Below are 18,721 nucleotides of genomic sequence, written 5' to 3'. Positions count from 1 at the left end.
TCTACAGTCACGTCACATAACAACAGTTCAGTCAGCGATGGAACCGCATATACCATGGTGGTTCCACAAGATTATCATGGATTATAAGGAAAAAGTTTGTTTGCAAAGTTGAAAGAAAAGGCCGGACCTGCGTAAGCTGAGCAATTGACTGCTGTTTCTGGGTGGCCTAAATGGATGAGATCAACATGCCGTTCACCCACCTTGCACCCCGCTGTTGTTAGGGCCCAGAATTGGCAAGGAAGTGAGGGGGGAAGCCTCACTCACCCCCTGATCGCCTACACCCGCCCTACACACACATTATTACGTATCGTGACACATCGCGATATTATCAAGCAGACACACATGTATGTATTACGGTTATGATATACACGACACATGGATTAATATTATACGCATATGCTGAACACGCGATACATGCGACATTATCGACACACATTATCGTAGTAATATATGCAAACACGCACAAGCACATGCACACACGTGTGCACACACACGCACACACACGTGCTCACGAACTGACTTAGTTTCACTTCCGCCATCCTCTTCCTCTCTCGCTCTCCACCCCCCTTTTTTCATTTCTCATCTCCAGCTTTGTCCCTCTGGGTCTCCTTCGATCTTTGCTCCCCCTTTCCCTTCCTTCCTTGTCTCCCTTCCTCCCTCTCTCCTCCTGACATTCGCGCTTTCTCCCCTCGGCGGAGCTCTCCCCATCGGTCCTCCCTACTTCTCGACACTTACGACAAGCAGACACACACGATGCCGCCATCTTTATAATCACTTTACTGTCCTCTTTCTATGTTTCCATATGTTTACATGCGCAAACACCATCGTGCTACAATTGCCTACAGTATTCGGCACCAGGCTAGACCACACAGCCAAGGCGTGCAGCAGGCTAGACCATCCGAGTGTGTTAAGTGCACTCTGTGATGTTCGCTCAACAAAATCACCTCATGACACATTTCTCGGAACATATCCTTGTCATTAAGCCACATGTAATTGTAGTCAAAACCGAAAAAAAGATAATAGAGGAAATGGAGAAATGGCTGAGAAATTTTCGGAGCTAATGATACAAGGGCCAGCAGATTTATGAAGCACGACAAATCGTGAAAATAACAAAAAAGAAATCCACATCTCCAAACATCAAAATGGAGCACAACCCTGAGCACGAAGAGAATATCTTGATAACAGCTCAAAGAAAAGACACAAAGTTATGACAATTAGACTTATAGTGGCCTTCTCCATAGCAACGGCAGAAGCCCAAGGCACTGGGATATATTTTCAAAGGGTGCAGAGAAAATAATTGTAAATATGGAATTGTATACCTTGCAAAGTCTTCTTTTAAGACACTGGTGAAATAAAGATGCTTTTTAGAATTCCCACTTTCCCTCATACCCAAACAAACTTTAGAGAGTTTATCACCAAAATCTCTGTTTTGATAAACCACCAAAAAGAATATCTAAAATATTCATTTTAGGAAGATGAAAATTGATATCAGCAACAAAGATCTGACACGCATAAAGGGGGATTCGGGCAATGGTAAATATGAGGTAAATTACACATCGTGTAAAGTAACATTCAAGTTGTAGGAGTCACAAAAATAAAACAAGATAGAACAAAAACATACAACAGCCATCATGTATCTGTCTGGGGGTGGGTGATGGGAATTAAAGTGTTCTAAGGTTCTAAATTTCGAAGATTAAAAATATTGACTTTCAGCTTTGTTAAATTCATGTTACAATTTCTAGATAGTTCCTGAAGTAATAAAGGTTAACATCTAACTATCAGAGAAAAAAATAGAATGAGAAGCAAATGAATTCAACACATGGCTATCAAAGCGATCGAAAGAACAAACAGAAAGCCTAAATGAGCCAATTTTTAAAAATCCACATATGTTAATCAAAATAAGTGTAAATGGTCTAAATTTTCTAGTAAAATACATAAGAATAACTTTTCAAATTTTATAAGAAAAAAGGATAGGGACTGGTATCTTGTCTTTTCAGACATTAAAGCTTCGTATAAAGATACAATGAAAAGAAAGCGACTGGTAAAGTATACACAGAAAATATTTTCAACTGAACGAAAATGAGAAAAACACGTCTCAAAATTCGAAGGAACTTTATATCTTGAAATGACTACAGGAAAACATTTGATATGAGCCTTTAATCTAAGCTTTGCTCTTAAGCTAAACACTTAGAAGTAGAAGAGGGCAAATTTAGGACAAATTTCATAGACTAAAGGAAATAATAAGGCTAAAAGCAAAAATAAATCTAACAGAAAATAAATAAACAATGGAGAAAAATCAATGAAATTAAACCTCGATCCCTAGGGAAAAAAGAATCAATAAAACGGATAGACCTCTAGCTAGACTACTAAGGTAAAAAGAGAAAACACAAATTACCAGTTATCAGGAACAAATGAGGGAGCAGTGCCACAGATTCTCGGAAAACGAGAATATGTTATGAACAACTTTATAGCAATAATTTCAACATCTTTGATGAAATGGCAAATTTCTGGGAAGACACATTACCAAACAGGTTCCAGAATCAGTAGGAGCCCTGACGAGTCATCGAGCAATTAAAGAAATTGCATTCATAATTCAAGCTCTTCCCCAAGGAAACCCTTCAGGCCAAGATAACTATACCAGTGACTTCTCTCAAACACTTAGGGAGAAATAATATCAATCTTCCAAAGTCTCTTCCAGAAATAGAGAACACTTCCCAGTACGTTGTATAAAGCTGATTTTTCTTAATACCCAAACCAAAACATTTCAACAAAGAAAATGACACACTAATATTCCTTAAAAACATAATGAAGAAATATCTCTAAAAATATTAGAAATATCTCTAAAAATATTAGCAAATAGAATCCATGAATAAATTTAATTTTAAAAAGTATACTGTATCATGACTAACTAGACTTTAACCTAGAAATATGATTTACATATGAAAATCAATTAATTTCCCATATTTACAAAATAAAGGAGAAAAATTCTATTACCACCCCAATAGGTACATAAAAAGTATATCATTATTCAACACACCCAATAAAAGCTTTCATTAAATTAGGACTGGACACAATGAAATAACCTGAATAAAAAATGGACAAAGGATTTGAATAGATGGTTTTCCATTCAGTGGCCGATGGACACTGAATGTCACTCAGGAATCACTAGGAAAACGCATGTCCAAACCACGCGACATACCCATCAGCATGGCTACTGTCAGAAAATCAGGAAGTGACACATGTGAACAGGAAGCGGAGAAACTGGAAAGCTTGTGCTTTGCGAGTGGGCATGTAAGATGGCGTGGCTGCTGTCGAAGATCGTGTGGCGGTTCCTCAGCAAATCAGACACAGACTCGCCACACGACCCAGCAAGTCCGTTCCTGGCTATATGCTCCAAAGAATTAAAAGCAGAGACTCGGGCAAATGGTTGTCCACCTATGTTCATAGCAGCATCATTCACAACAGCCAAAAGGTGGGAGCGACCCCGGTGTCACCGACAGATGGATAGAGACGAAGTGGGGTGTGTGCACACAACAGAATAAATCCTATTCGGTCTCAACAAGGAAGGCGGCTCCGACGCACACTACGACATGGATGCACCGCAAAGACATTCCGCTCAGTGAAACAAGCCAGTCACGAAAGGACACATACCGTGTAATGCCACTTATACAAGGCACCTGCCGCAGTTAAAGTCCTAGAAAGAGACAGTGGAACGGAGGTGCCAGAGACTGGAAGACAGGTGAAATGGGAAGTTAGAGTTTAATAGGTAGTTTCAGTTTTGCAAGATGAAAAAAATGGTGTGGATAGATGGTAGTAACTGCAGAAAAAAATAATGTGAATTTACTTAATATCACAGAACTGTACATGCAAAAATGGGTAAAATGGCAAATTTTATGTTATAGATTTTATCAGAATAAAGTCAAAATAAACTTTATTCTGATAAAATATATAACAAATTATTTTGATAAAATATGTAACACAAGAATAAATTTATCAGAAAAAATTTATACATAATATTATGCACATAGAAAGTCTTGAGGAATCTACAAACACACTACAATAATTATTAGGGGCTTTTAACAAGGCTGCAGGATTCAAGGTCATAACGATATAAAGCAATTATATACAGTCTACGTGAAAGCAAAAAACGTTGGAAATGAAATTTTTAAAAATCACTATCGTACCTTTGCGGTAGCATCGAGAATATAAGATAACTAAGGGTACGTTTTTTAAAAGTACGTGGACGATCTCTGTAATGAAACCCCCGAAAGTGGCGGAGAGAAGTTAAATTCAGAGGCGACGGCAGGAAAGACGTCAAACGCATTAGTCTGAGGGGACAAACCCTACACCAAGAAAGTGGAGCTTGCTTCAATTTCTATAGATTCTAAAATAGTGACGGAAAGAAGATGAGCATTTTCCGGGGCTGAGGGAAGAAGGAAGATGGATGGCAAAGAGGCCAAACGTTTTTCTGAGGTGGATGAAATATTCTGTTTCGTTGTGGTGTTGGTTATATGGGCATATACGTTAAACTTTAATGTAAGTCAATTATATCTCAATATAACTGATTAAAAACAAATGACAAAGTGTAGGATCGTAGGATTAAATTTTCTAGAAGCAAACAACTGCATAAATCAGGGAAATCCTTGTGTAAACACCAATATATGACTGGCATTCCCAACCAGTAGAGAAATAATGTATTATCTCATCGATAGTTGGTAGACAACTGGCAAGCCATTTCGGAAAAATACATCCTGGCCTTGCGCCACCTGCGGAAATCTATCTGGAGGGATGACAGGGTTAAATGAAGGAGCTAGGGAGCAACGTGGGCCAGAGAAGGCCCATCTCAGCCTGTCAGTGAAAACAGAGAGAGAAGGATTAAGAAGACAATAATAATATGTGAATGTCAAAAATTACCATAAACAGACATGATGACTAAATGCAACGTGGTGTCCTGGACAGGATCCTGGAACAGAGAAAGGATATTAGTGGAAAAACCGGTGAAATCTGAATCAAGTCTGCAGTTCAGTTGCTAGGATCGTAGCACTATTGATTACTTATTTTAAGATCAGTGATTCTCAGCCGTGGGTGATTTTGCTCGCCAGGGAGCGTTTGGCTATGTCTGAAGACATTTTTGTTTGTCTGACTAGGGAGACGGAGAGGAGCTACTAGCATCTCATGGGCAGAGGCTGAGGACGCCGCTAAACATCCTACAATACACAGGACGGCCCCCCGCAACCAAGAATCACCCAGCCCAAGGCGACCGTAGTGCCAACACTGAGAAAGCCCAGCTTAGGCGAAGGTGTGATCATGGGAGACGTTAACACGACAAGCCACACACACAGAAACTCAGTACTATCTTCGTAACTCCGCCGTTAATCTAAAAGTATTTCAAAACCCAAAATTATAAAAATCACGATAAATGACATTAAAAAATAAATACAAAAGGGTATTTTGAACAACCACAAAATTCGAAAGGAAAAAGATTATTAAAGAAAAATGGCCAAAGGAAATATAGAGGCAAGTCACCAAAGAAGAAATACAGATATTTAATAAACACATGAATAAGTTCAACCTCTCTACTGGAAAAAAAAAAAAACAACCCGACAAATTAACATATCGTAAACACCATTTTTCTCTTATTGAAACGACATGGGAAGTTTTGCGATGCCAATACCCAGTGCTTGGGCGTGCTCAGGGAAGCTGGTGCTTCTGTGTTTATAGTGTAACTTGATTCGACTGTTATTGAGGGTCATTTGGAAACATGTATTAAAAAGCCTTAAAATTTACCTATCGTTTGGCCCAGAAATTCTAGGAATCTGGCTTAAGGAAATCACATGACATGCCTACAGATATTTCTCTACAAGAATATTTTACCAACACACTGCTATAAAATGTAAAAATGGAAACAATCTAACAAGGTTAAAAATACTTTAGGTAAATTCACGCAGCAGAAGCCTCTGTAGCCATGAAATGGTTACTAGGGGAACGTGCAGGACATAAACAGCAACTTTGCAGTTCATCGTTGAGCAAAAGGAGGCTTTTTCTCCATGGTTTTGCATGATCCCTCTTTTGTTAAGAAAAGGAAATAAAGAATAAAGAAAAAGGAAGTTTGTTGGGTATAGACGAGAAGAGCCAAGTATTATTTGGGAAGATGGGCTGAACCATCAGCAGAGACATTTTCTGTAGGGATCGGGGCCATGGCTGCTTTTTGTTTTCCTCTTTTTTGCTAACCTACATTTTAATTTCCACAAGGCACATTTTACTTTTTCAATAAGAGGAGGGAAACCATTGTGAAAGCAAAAGTTGAAACGATGACATTTACGCCCTTTTCTAAGCAGCGCGTTCGTGGTGACGTCGGGCCCGGAATGAAACCACAGTCAGCTGTCAGCGGTGCTCACGGCAGCCCAGGCGGCTTTGGACTGGGAGTGTCACGAGGGCTTTGCCACAACCGATTGCATCAGCACCTGTCCTCCTGACCTCTAGGTAAGCCACGTCTCCCTCACGTACAACCTTGTGACGCTCAGTGCCCTTTCCAGCCCAGTCCCCCAAACTCTGCTGCCTGGAGTCTCATGCTGCACTTCACGGCCCCTTAGCTATCATTTCTGAACTGAAATGGGTTACGTGTGTGTTTGTGAGGGTGCGGGACAGGCTGCCACAGGAACTCAAAGTCATCTACCTGTTCACTACGTACGCAGGCCATCTGATCAAAACGACCTAAATCCGGGCCATCGGTAAGCCTCTCTCTCTCCTTAACACATAGCCATTCATCTGCTTACCAGGCACCAAGGACGCCATGGCATCTCACTCAGCTGCAAGCCTGGGTCTTTGATTTGGTGTCCTGCCCGAGGAGGGAGACCATGCAGGCTCCGGGGAACGAACTCTACATCACAGTCAAGATCATGGGGGAGAGGACTCAACGTCACCAAGCCTTACTATCAAGAGTTAAGCCAACGAAAGAACCTTTTGCAACATCGTTCATACGTTTTCTGTTTTTCAGCATCAAATCTGACCCTCTGAAGGACAAGAAAATTGTTTCATGACAACACGTGATGATTCTTACTGAGTTCTTAGAGAAAAACAAGATTTCGAGACGTTTTCCACCCCCTCGATTTTAAAACCAGGTGGGGATACTACAGTTTTTGCTTTACTTTGGCAACCTACCTCTGGACAGTGAATGTTACATGGCTCCCCACTCTTCCCTAGCCAGAGAGGTTTTCGATACGGCCACGGGGAGAGGTGGTTTGGAAAAGAAGAGGCAGTGAGCTTTTCAGTGACCATGACATCAGCAAGGCTTTGTTGGGTCATCAGAATGACCTGTCCTCCGTCTGGTGCCCAGGTCCTGACTCTGTGGCTCACAGAGATCAAGGCCAATGACTAGAGTTGGACTCTGACCTCGGGACCAGTGCTATCTAGAAGAAGATGACCCCGATGTCATCGCAAATGCACCCCATTGAAAGGCCATACAAGTCCCGGGAGTCGAGTATTTGAGAGAGGAGGCTGGGAAGATGCGCTGAGGCTAGGCACCGCAGGGTGAGGGCTGCTGGGCAGGGTGGGCCACGATCGGGGGGCTGTAAGGAGTTTGGGTTCAGGGCAGGCCAGCGATTCTCAACTGAGAATGATTCTGTCATATCTCCCTGACCCAGGTAATGCCTACAGACATCTGTGTTTGTCACAAGTTGTCTGAGGGCTATTGGTATCTAGTAAGTAGAGGCTCGGATGCTGTCAAACATTTTACGATGCACAGCGGAGAGATGTCTGACCCCAAATGTGGGTACTGCCAAGGCCTAGATTGGAGAGGCAACAGGGGTGGGGCCACAGAGGTGGCTCTGCCCAAGGTCAAGGCGAGAAGCAGGAGCCATAAAGCCAAACACTCCTTCACTGGCGATCAAGGACATGCTAGCTCAGGCCACAGCAAAGCAGTATTTTTCACCTGGAAATCTGCAGAGATTTGCAAATCGATAGCAAATCTTGGCCAAGCACATACAGGAAAGGCCTTCACCTAGGTTTCTCCTGGAGTCTAATTTGACATTATGTGTCGAGAACATTGGAAAGGCTCACACTCTCTGATTTAGACGTTCCATCTCATAGGTATTTTTTCAAGAGGCAATGATCCAACATACAAAAAAGCCTTATACACAGTGTTCACATTAATATTATTCCAAAAAGTGCAAAATGACTAACGCCTTTAAGGATCAACAATGAACAAATAGTTAAACTTTGATCTATCCATAAAATACATAATTTCATAGTCAATAAAAGTTAGTTTTGTAAAGTACTGTTAATATCAGGAAGTATTTATGATATGGTGCTAAGTGGCAGAGACCCGGAGGGAAATTACATCTCCAGCTGGATCTCAACTATTTCAAAGAAAAATTAGACATGCATAGGAAGGGAATGGAAGAAAATGTGCTGAAATATTAACAATGATTATTTCAGGATACTGAGTTTGTTCAGCTTTTTATTATTCTCAGTTGCCTATAATGTCTTCATTGGATAATCAGAAAAATAAATCTATTCGGGCACAGAAATGTCTTGAAGATAGTAAAGGCTTGAAGGAGGGCCGTGGCCATGGACATGGGAAAGAAGGGATGGACAAAGGAGACTTGCGACTTTGCCCGTGACGTGCCGTGCCGTGCCGTGCCGTGACGTGCCGGTGAGGGGAAGGGAGTCAAGAGTTCAGAGACGACTGACTCCGAGTCAGGGTCCAGGAGGTGAGGGGACCGTTACCAAGAGCAGGAGCAACTCTCAGGAGAAAAGGGACACCTGTGGCCTGGCGGTGCCCTCGGGGGGCCATGGGGACACAACCAGAAGCGTGAGCACGAGGTCTGGCCCGCCCCCACCTAACCGGCGGTGCGGCCCTGGGCAAGTCTCTTTGCAGCTTGATATTTCAGTGTCCCCGCCTGGAAAACGAAGGAAAACAACGTGCTCATCCCATGGCCTCTGAAGGAGGAATGAGTGGTTAAAACCTGAGAAGTACCTGGGCCAGCGCGGGGCACGCATCGAGACCTCAGAAATGATGGCCGCAGCTGGGCTGGGGGCAGACAAGCCCTGAGCTGAAACGCTGCTGCCCCTGGCAGGCCTCTCAATGTCACCATCCCCAGGTCCTTGTCACTTCCTGTCCTCTCTTTCCCTGGGTGTGCTAGAACATGGCTCTAACATAAAACAGCCGCTCTAGGAAGAGGGATCCCCAAACCATAACTCCAGCCTAGAACGTTCTCCGGGGCTTTAGATTCATGGGTGCAATTGCCAGCTTGCCATCTGCCCTTGATGTCCTGCTGACACTTCACACATAACCTGTCCCCATGGAGCTCAGGGCCTTCTCTGCTGCTCTTCGCATTGTCCCCATCTGGATTAAAACCTTCCCCGCTACCCAAGACGTACAAAGAACTCTTAAAACGCGACGGTCAGAAAACCATCAACTCGAATAAAAAACGGGCCAAAGCCCTTGACAGACATCTTACCAAAGAAGATACGCAGCTGGCAAACGAGCACATGCAAAGATTATTTTGATGTTATGATATGGTGCTAAGTGACAGAGACTCAGAGAGAAATTACATCTCCAGCTGGATCTCAACTATTTCAGAGGGAAAATAGACAGGCATAGGAAGGGAATGGAAGAAAATACTCTATAACATGAACAGTGATGATTTCAGGGGACTGAGATTTTTATTCTCCTTTTTATTATTCTCGGTTGCCTATAATGTATTCATTGGATAGTCAGGAAAACATCACAACATCGTCACATCATGTCATCAGGGAAATGCAAATTAAAATGATGAGAGAGCACAACACACCTATCAGAATGGCCAAAATCCAGAGCACGGACTCTACCGAGGACACGCAGTGACAGGGAGCCTCGCTCTCTGCTGGCATGAGTGCGGGTGGGGCGGCCGCCCTGGAAGATGGTGTGGTAATTTCTTACCAAACTAAACACTCTCACCATATGTGATCCAGTGGTCACGCGCCTTGATGTTTATCCGAAGGAGTTTTGCCTGGAAAAGGCAAAGCTATGGGGCCCGTGAAAAGATCGGTGGTTGCCAGAGTTTGGGGGAGGAGGAGGATAAGTGGGGGGCACGGGGGATTTTAGGGCAGTGACCCTGCTCTGCGTGATGCTGTACTGGTGAACACGTGGCATCACGTTTGACCAAGGCCAGAGAGGGTACAACCCCGAGAGCGAATCCCGAGGTAAACTATGGGCTTTGGGTGATGACGTGTCAATTGTCACACACACGTGACTCTGGTGGGCACGCTGCTAGTGGGGGAGGCCGTGCCTGCGTGGGGAGGGGGCTACGGGCAACCTCTGCGCCTTCCTCTCAATTTTGCTGTGGAACTACGACTGGTCTAAAAAAAATATGTCTATTAAAAAAACCCAACCTTTCCCCGATGCTCAAGCCACCTGTCTGCTTCCCTCCCAAGGGCCATGAGGTCCCGATAATCGCGGCCTCACCGATAACTGAGGCTCACGAATCCCACCACCCAACTTCTTCTCCCGCCCGCCCCCGGCCTCCATCGTGGCTTCGCCTCCACCATAATAGTCTCACCTCCTCTGATCTCTTACACTCCAAGGAGCACGAGTGACCCTTTTAAAGCATCCGTTATATCCATGACCTACACATTAAAGCTCACATTGTATCACTGCCCTTGAAACTGTAAATCCTCATTGTGGTCTCTAAGCCTCAGCCCTAACCCTAACCATGGCTCAAGGTCAGCTCTTCAGCCTCATGGCGCCGCTTGCTCTGCGGCCAGCACATCGGTCTTCTCCGTGCCTCCCATGTGCCAAGCTCTCCGCCTTGAACCGGGTCTTTTGACTATTGCTTGAGAATCAGTTTAAAAGTCTGTCCTTCGGAAAGTTCTTTTTGACCAGCAACCTGTTCTAAGTTCGGCCTCCCTTGTTAAGGCTCTCACAGGCCCCACCTTTCTCCTTAGAGTGCTGACCACGGTCCACAATGGCACACTTATTTCCGGGGCATCGGCCGGTTGTCTGTTTTCCCACTGGACTGTAACCTCCGCGCTAGGGAGACGCGTCACAGTTTCATCTCAGCGTTGTGAGACCGGGGCCTCACCCAGCACCTGGCATCACGGCGGATGCAGTCAAGGTCCTGTGAGGGAGTGTTGCCTAGGATGGCACTGTGCTCGGGCACCAGCAGGAGGCGCCAGGGCTGGACAGGTGGCCCAACCACTTACCCATGGTGGCGGGTGGCGTGGGAGTGCCTGATCTTGCCGCCGACGTGGCAAGAGGCGGGAGCTGAGCGTCAAGGCTGAGCGTTGGTGGGCACCCGCATTTAGGAGTGGGAAGCGGGGATCACAGGAAGCCGGCAAGGAGCCGGCAGGTGGAGGAGAGCCCGGGGTGAGCAGGGTTCCGGAGGTCAAGGCTGAGACCTCTTCTGCTTGAGCACGGACCCTGCATTCTAAGAGTTAAGCTGGAAATCAGAATTGTCTGGACAGCCGTCATGACAGAAAACCGCAGCCAGAAAAATGAACGAATGCATGAGCCAGGAGAGAAGAGTTCGAGAGAGAACCCGGTCCAAGTTTCTCAGTCCGCGGGTGAAGAGACGGAGAAGTCGCAGGAAAGTGGCCCGCCCGGAACTGGCCAGAGGGCTCACTCTCCAGCAGAAGCTGGCACGCCGCTCTGTAAAGGCGCAGAGGGCAGAGAGCACACAGGCCTGGCTGGGCTGGCGGGCTGTGGTCCAGCTATTCAACTCTGCCTCTGTGACGTGAGTGCGCAGCGTGACTGCGCCAATGACACCTGGCTGACAGGAGCAGGCGACGCCTGGGTTTGGCCCCCGGGCCGCGGTTTGCTAACCTCCGCCCCTGAGCTGCCGCTACTTGCCAGGGGTCTCTGTTTCTCCGTCCACTCGTCAGCAGACTCTAACACTCCCTGGCTTATTTTGCTGTTAAAAATAAAACAAAGCACCATAACTCATTCTGCCCACTTCTTCTCTTCTGGCTTCACAGAAGACATCGCCATAAGGTGGTTTGCCTGGTCCTGGTCTGCCGGCAGGAGAGGGCAACCACGGTCGCGGGCGGCCAGCCCCCGGCAGCCGGCGTGAATGTTCCCATCCAGCTGGGAAGTGTGCAGAATTGAGGTGGTCACAGGAAGCTGGTGACGGTCACGCACACCCGCAGGCACTCTGGCTGCCGGGGACACCGCCCACCCAGCTGAGCGTCGGCAATCCTGTGGGATGTACCTTCAAAACACAGCCCCAGAGTCTGACCACTTCTCAGCACCATTGCCGCCCTGGTCTGGGTCACCGCTCCCGCTCCTGGACAATTCTCCCGTAGACGATTGTTAAGTGACGCGTAAATGCCGAGGGTGGGAAGCCGGATTCTCCACTGTCCTCTTCATACCGGTGTCGAGGGCTGCACCTTATACCCCTCGGCCCACGCCCCAGGTCCAGCCTTGCGAAAGCCTCGGCTTATTTGAAAGAATCAAGAGATCACAGAGAGAAAAAGGCAGATTCAAGGGCAGGATGGCCAGCCGTGATGCGCTCAGATGCCCCTCAAAATGACAGATGTACCCCCAGCTGCCAGGAGGCCCCCGGGAACACAGCCTCAGCGGTCCACAGGCATGGCAGCGGGCTAGCCTGAGAGAACTGCCTCACCCGAGGTTGCGTCCCCTTCCCAAGGGGCATCCAGATCCAGCCCTCTTGCCTTAACCCAGAATTACTCTGAAAGGTCATCCCAAATGTAGAGTTCCCTGAAGCCTCCGTCGAGACTGCACTGGACGACACTCTTCCCTCTGCCTAGTGCTGCTTCCCCTCCTCCTCTCCCTCCCCATGCGAAGGCCGCCATCCCCAGCCACGCGCCAGTAAATGCCCATCACCCTCCCTCTCAGAGCCGAGCCCAGAGAACACAGCACGCGGCACTGGCAAACGGGGTCCAGTCTGACCTGGAGGATGGATGATTCACAGTCAGCAGATTATAGCCCATAGGACCAACCTGGCCCACTGCCTGTTTTTATAAATAAAGTTTTATTAGAACACAGCCACATTCACTCACTTATATGTGGTCTGTGGGTGCTTTTATTCTAGAACAGCTGAGTTAAGTAGTTGCTATGGAGACCATCTGGCCTCCAAAACCCTAACTTAATTACTATCTATCTGGCCCTTTCCAAAAACAAAACAAACAAACAAATCTGCTGGCTCCAGTTCTGGATCATTAAAAATCACATATGTAAAATAAGGACTCCTCAAGCATCTCTGGCCCCTCTAGTAAGAAGTGACATGGGACCGCGGGCGCTGAGTCTCATGCAGACGTCCCCGGTAGGCTTGACGCGAATGCACGCAGTCTGACATCAGTGGTGTATGTTCTTTCCTTGTGAGCTGACCTCGCTCACCGCTACTGGGTTACCGTCTAGCGTCGGCACGCTAGTAGACACGGTGCTCGCTGGTGACCTGGGAAGAAAATTCCTTTGGAATCCTTCCTCTCCGGTAATTCACGTCTCTGACCGCTAGTGATGCCAAACGCCACTGAAGACTTCTGAGACCAATGCCACCAGAAGCCTGTGCCCTGACTGGGGCATTCTATGACATGTGGAGGCCGCTCACAGCACGGGTGGCCACAGGAGGCTGTCGAGATGCCTCAGAGAAGATTCCAGCCCCCAACGGGAAGACATAGACTGCTCCTTGGAGTTTTAATGAGCACCGTCACTGCCGGAAAACACTTGCATTAAGGCTAAAAAGCTTGGTTGAGAGGGGAGGTCGAGAGCTCAGCTTTGCAGGGCTGCAGAAGTCACGTGAGGACAGGTCGCAGTGGTCGGAGCCTGCCAGTGGTGCTTATAAATCTCAGGCAAGAATCCTACGGCGCGGACAAGTGCTTTCTCGTCACCTGGGAAGAAATGCATTCCCTGGCACATTAGTTTCTGAGGAGGGAGCACGAAGCACTGGGGTGTGTGAGTGTGTGCGAGTGTGCGTTTGCACGCATCTCAGGCACGTGCCCCAGACGGCGAGCCCACGGTTCTGTGGCTTTGAACTTCCGGACCGAGGGGCCTGGAGTCACATGGAACCTCTTCCGTCACAGATTTCACCTCAGGCAAATAGGGCAAAAATGTCTTCAAGCTCGAGGGGACCTTCACGGACACCAAACCCACCCCCTCTCCAGCCACCTGGACAAGGAACAGGCTCTGGGAGCTGGCGACGCTCGTCCGCATTCACTGCCCTAAAAAACAGCCGAGCAGCAATTCTAGAAAGATGGTTGGCCCTCAGGAATGTCTTTCCTCAAATGGTGGAAGGAGGCCATGTGATTGTGATGCTCCACATGTGACTCTTCTGGACGTGGACTTCTTCTGAGGCTGAACTAACTCGTCCTCCTCACCTAAGAAAGCCAGCTACATACAGGAGCAGGCTTGTCACTCTGCGCCAGAGCCAGAAGCAAGTCGGGGGCCCCTGCCACTCGTGTTCCCGTCCTCCACTACAAACGTCTGAGTCCCGGCGCCAGGGATTTTTAAAGATCCTTTGGTGAAAGTGCCATAAATCCGAATTATTATTTCACACCACGCGACGCGGCATAAAGGCAAGAATGTGTTTCAATGGGGAGCTTGCAACAATGGAGGTCATATATTTCTGGAACCTTCATCAGCAAGGAAGAGGGAGTGGGTGGCTTCGGCGATTTCTTTAAATGCTAAAATGAGGTCCATCTGTGCAAAACTGACGGCCACTCACATTTTTGCTTCCTGCAATGCATCCGAGAGGCTCAGGCCGTTCTACTGTCTGGTCAGTCTGAAAGCCACGTCAAATTGCCTTAAACATCCCTGAGCATTCAGTACACATGCACTCGTTCAATTAATTACATCATTTAAAATTTCTACGCACATTAGAGCCTTAAAACATTTTACAGTCATTTTTATTAATTAATAAAGCTTTAATGGACAAAAAATTGCACCATAAAATTATCGTGCATATGCTGCGTTTTCAATTTCGCCGCTATTATCTTTAAATACTTCCCTCAAGGAGAAGGTCACTGATTCATAACCCAGAGTGTCTCGCAGAAAGCAAAGCAGAAAATCGGAAGCTTACGCAGAGAAAGAAAGAACTCTGGCCTCTGGCTAAGGCTTGCTCCTCCAACCCCACCAGCTGATTATGGCCAGAAAACACAATGCAGGAAACAAAAAACTGCCACTTCTGCCTTGTGACATGGAGAGTCCCCAGTTGCCCCATTTCGAAAATGTCCCGTAATTACTAAAGATACACACACACGTACCCACATGCACACACCTGCATCTTCCACGGAGCCGTGGGGTCTAGGTTCTCAGGCCAACTCGTACATAACGGCGATCTGACTGACAGGTTAAGAGTGGCCGCGCTCGGGCACTTTCGGACATGCAGACGCTGGGACCGAAGGGACAAAACCCGGGGGCAGACGGCGTTTGTTCTCCTCGGGCCCTTTCCGAACGGCGCCCACAGAGGCAAACTCGATCACGGGCTCTGCTCTCCTGCTCATCACACGTGCTCTGAGAGCATCACTGGAAAGTTTCATCTGAGAAGACGTCCCCCGACCCAGACATCCGTGCTCAGCTATCAGTGACCATTTCGGAGCAGAGCAGGTAAAGCGGCTCTACTGAAAACCACCTCCTGGAATCAGTTACGGAGAAGCAGCTCGCTCTCCACTGTGGCTGGGCACTGACACCCAAGGCCGGACGGCCCCCTGCCGAGGACACTCACCTGCCGCGTAACTCCAGCCAGGAATGTGAATGGACAGCTGGCTGGCGTGAAGGCTGGACTGATGGACGGCGTGGCCCTCCTTCCCGTTCCTGACAGTGGCCTGGTGAGTTCCCGCATCTGCAAATTCTGGATTTTCCAACAGAGGGGAGCCACCCCAAGGACACGTGCCGGTCCCCAAATGCACCTGTGCCAACGATGGGTGTTGCTTCAAGAAAGGTCCCCTCACAGCCGGCTTCCAGCGCCGGCCCAGGAGGCTCTGGCTTTCCCTCGGGAGCTCCTGCTGCAGGTCACGGCTCCCAGGCCCTCCTCCCATCGCTGTGCCACCTGCTCCACCTGCTGTCAGGCCGTGTGAACTGCAACTCAGGTTGAGCGACAGGACAGATCTGTGCACTTTAGGGCCGGCCAGTTGAGGTGGCTCGATGGGGACGGAGAGGGACCTGTCTAGATAGTAGATGGAGTTCGGACACTGCTGGGACACTCGGAGATGGACACAGGAGCTGAACACCAGCGGGCCCTTTCCCGGCTGTGTGGCGCCTGGAGCAAACCTGTGCCCTCTGCCGTCCAGCTTGGTGACCCAGCACTCGTGGCCCTCACACAGCCGTGCGCGGGCCTCTGGGAACTCCAGTCTCATCACAGAGCTGTTTCTGGATAATTCCGTGCAGGTGAAAGGTCCCTTGTGGCGACAAGGGTCAGCGCCAGTGGCCAGAGCGGAAGGCTCCTCAAGCAGAGTGTCCTGGGCCTGGCACTTGGTGTAGAGCGAGGCCCTTGCGGCCCCCCATACCATGGTGCGGGCTGGGGGGCCCAGGCGCCTGGCTGTGATGGTGATGGACGCGAACCCCTTTGGGGGGCCGCTGCAGGGCTTCTCCTTGGGGGGCAGCTCTGTCTCAGGTCCTCGCGCCTCCGCCGGCGTCTGAATTTCTAATCTGCTGGGAAGGAACGCGAAGGCGCTATTCACGGAGACTCCGCCGGGATTAGCCAGAGGTGGCCTCGTGGGACACGCGTGAGGCTGGGCGACCGTGCTCGGCGCAGGCGAGGCAGCCCCGTTTGCTTCTGACTTGTGCTCATCGATCAGCTGGGAGATGACTATGGATGAAATCATCTTCGTGTTTTGTGATGCCAGAGTGTCCTGCAAACGGAAAAAGATCACAATTACTCGAGCAGTCTGCTGTGACGCAGGCAATGAACTCTTTTGAGGGCCAGCAGGGCACTGAACCCGGCTCTCTGGTCCCAGGCTTATACCACACTCCTGACCCCACCTCTGAGCTTTCCTTCCAAAGGGCGGGCCCCCCAGACCTGTTTGTGAACTGATCATATCTCCTGGAAATGTTCCTGGGACCAGGGAGATGGTTTTCCTCCAGCAGGTGTCTAGTCCTGATTTATTCAACAGCGTTTGTGTGGCGGGGACCATTGCATTTCAATAATCGCCTCCAGCAGGCCCAGCAGCACCTGAACCAGCTCCCCGCCCCCTCGTGGAGGAGAGAAAAAGTTCTGGGGGACGGCTGGGCTGGAGGCCACCGGTTTGTGTGGAGACGAGTCTGCACTCCTCCATGGAAACAGCACATGTATGGGGGACCCCTCACTGCCGTGGCCTCCAGCTCCCCAATGGGAACCCCCACCTCTGTGGGTCTAGACGGATTCAGTCCCTCCCCACATCCGCCCTCATGGGGTCAAGTCCCAGAGAGAGGAACTATGGCAATCAAACTCTTGAGGTTGATGATTGCCCAGGATGCTACGCGACCATAATAATTCATCAGAACAGAGTGGGGTGGAGGTTAGGACCAAGACCGATGTGGTTTCGCTGCGTTTCAATGCGCCATTGCCTAAAATGGGTCTCTCTCCATACGATGCTCGAGGCGTTTCATGCTTCCTCATCGGCAGGTGGTAGTCCCGACGGACCCAAACAAGAGCTGTGACGTTTAAAAGAGCATCCGCCGAGGCGGAGACCAGGAGGAAGAATCCCTTCCGTCCTTGCTCCGTTTAGTCACGTGCATGATGAGAGCCCTCCGGAAAGCTCTGGAGATGCACGCAGGGTCCCAGCCCCTTTTCGGCGTTCATTATTCACGCAACTGCACGGGACTCGAAATAACACCGTCCACTACTCAAGCCCCACCGCCCGCCAGGCTCGGCCTTGGAGCCTGCAGGGAAGGTGCCACCGGTGCTCGGCGCCTGGGCAGCAGCTCCGACTCCAAGGTGCCTGGGAATCACCGGAGCGCTATAGAGGCGGGCGCCGCTGGCCCCGGAGCGTCTGACTCCGCAGTTCTGCGGTGCGGCCCGGGCGGCGGCGTTCTGACCTTCAGCCCCGTGATTCTGCAGGGGGTGACCCGGGGAGCACCCTCTGAGAAACGGGAACAGAGTCACGGGGCTGCCGGCCTCCTCGAGGAGGGGAGGGGCCTGCCTTCGATGACAGCAAAGCACTCGTGTTTCTTTCCCCAATGATATTTTTACTCAACTGAGGTAACGCCCCCCCACCCCACCCCCGCAGCTGGACTCTTGACGGGAGGCAGCCCACGTGCGGCCTTAGCGCCCGAGGCTCGTCCGTCTTTACCGCAGACGTAGAAGATGGGCAGCTTGTCTTTCCCGGTTCTTCTTTCGGGCTTGTTTTTCATGGCGAAATCCATCGCCTCACGTGTGGTCATATTTCACAGATATGTGGGAAGTTGCGAATTCAAAAGATGACAAGGCATAGGTGAAGAAGTGGCTAGAGAGTCACCTTAAAATTTACTTCATTTTTTTAAAAAATCGAAATGTCGCTGGCTACCCTTTTCCAGATGGCAATATGAGCCAGGCTCTGCCTGAAACTCTTTTGTGGTCCTCGGTCCAGGTAACACACGGAAGTCACCCGAGCGCTTGTAAAACCCCATTGCCCAGCCTCGTTCCTAAACAATCACATTAGAACCCGTGGGGTGAGGCCCAGTCATGTGTTTCTAAAGCAGGGGGTCCCCAACCCCCGGGCCGTGGACCGGTACCGTCCGTGCCCTGTTGGAAATCAGGCTGCACAGCAGGAGGCAAGTGGCGGGCAAGTGAGTGAAGCTTCGTCTGTATCTGCAGCCGCTCTCCAGAGC

At 49.0% G+C, this 18,721-nt stretch overlaps 1 protein-coding gene across 1 annotated transcript in view; it reads right to left on the bottom strand.

The window, feature by feature from the left end:
• CUNH10orf90 (chromosome unknown C10orf90 homolog) overlaps window positions 1-18,721 on the bottom strand; it is a 306,207-nt gene that overhangs the window by 39,080 nt on the left and 248,406 nt on the right. Inside the window, exon 5 of the mRNA XM_039835925.1 lies at window positions 15,660-16,785. Within this exon, the coding sequence (XP_039691859.1) occupies window positions 15,660-16,785 (1,126 nt within the window). The remainder of the gene's footprint in view (window positions 1-15,659; window positions 16,786-18,721) is intronic.

The sequence above is a fragment of the Pteropus medius genome, unplaced genomic scaffold (genome assembly GCF_902729225.1).
Source record: "Pteropus medius unplaced genomic scaffold, Ma_sr-lr_union100, whole genome shotgun sequence".
Lineage (NCBI taxonomy): Eukaryota > Metazoa > Chordata > Mammalia > Chiroptera > Pteropodidae > Pteropus > Pteropus medius.
The sequence above is the reverse complement of the archived record's forward strand: the minus strand, read 5'-3'. Positions and strand labels throughout refer to the sequence as shown.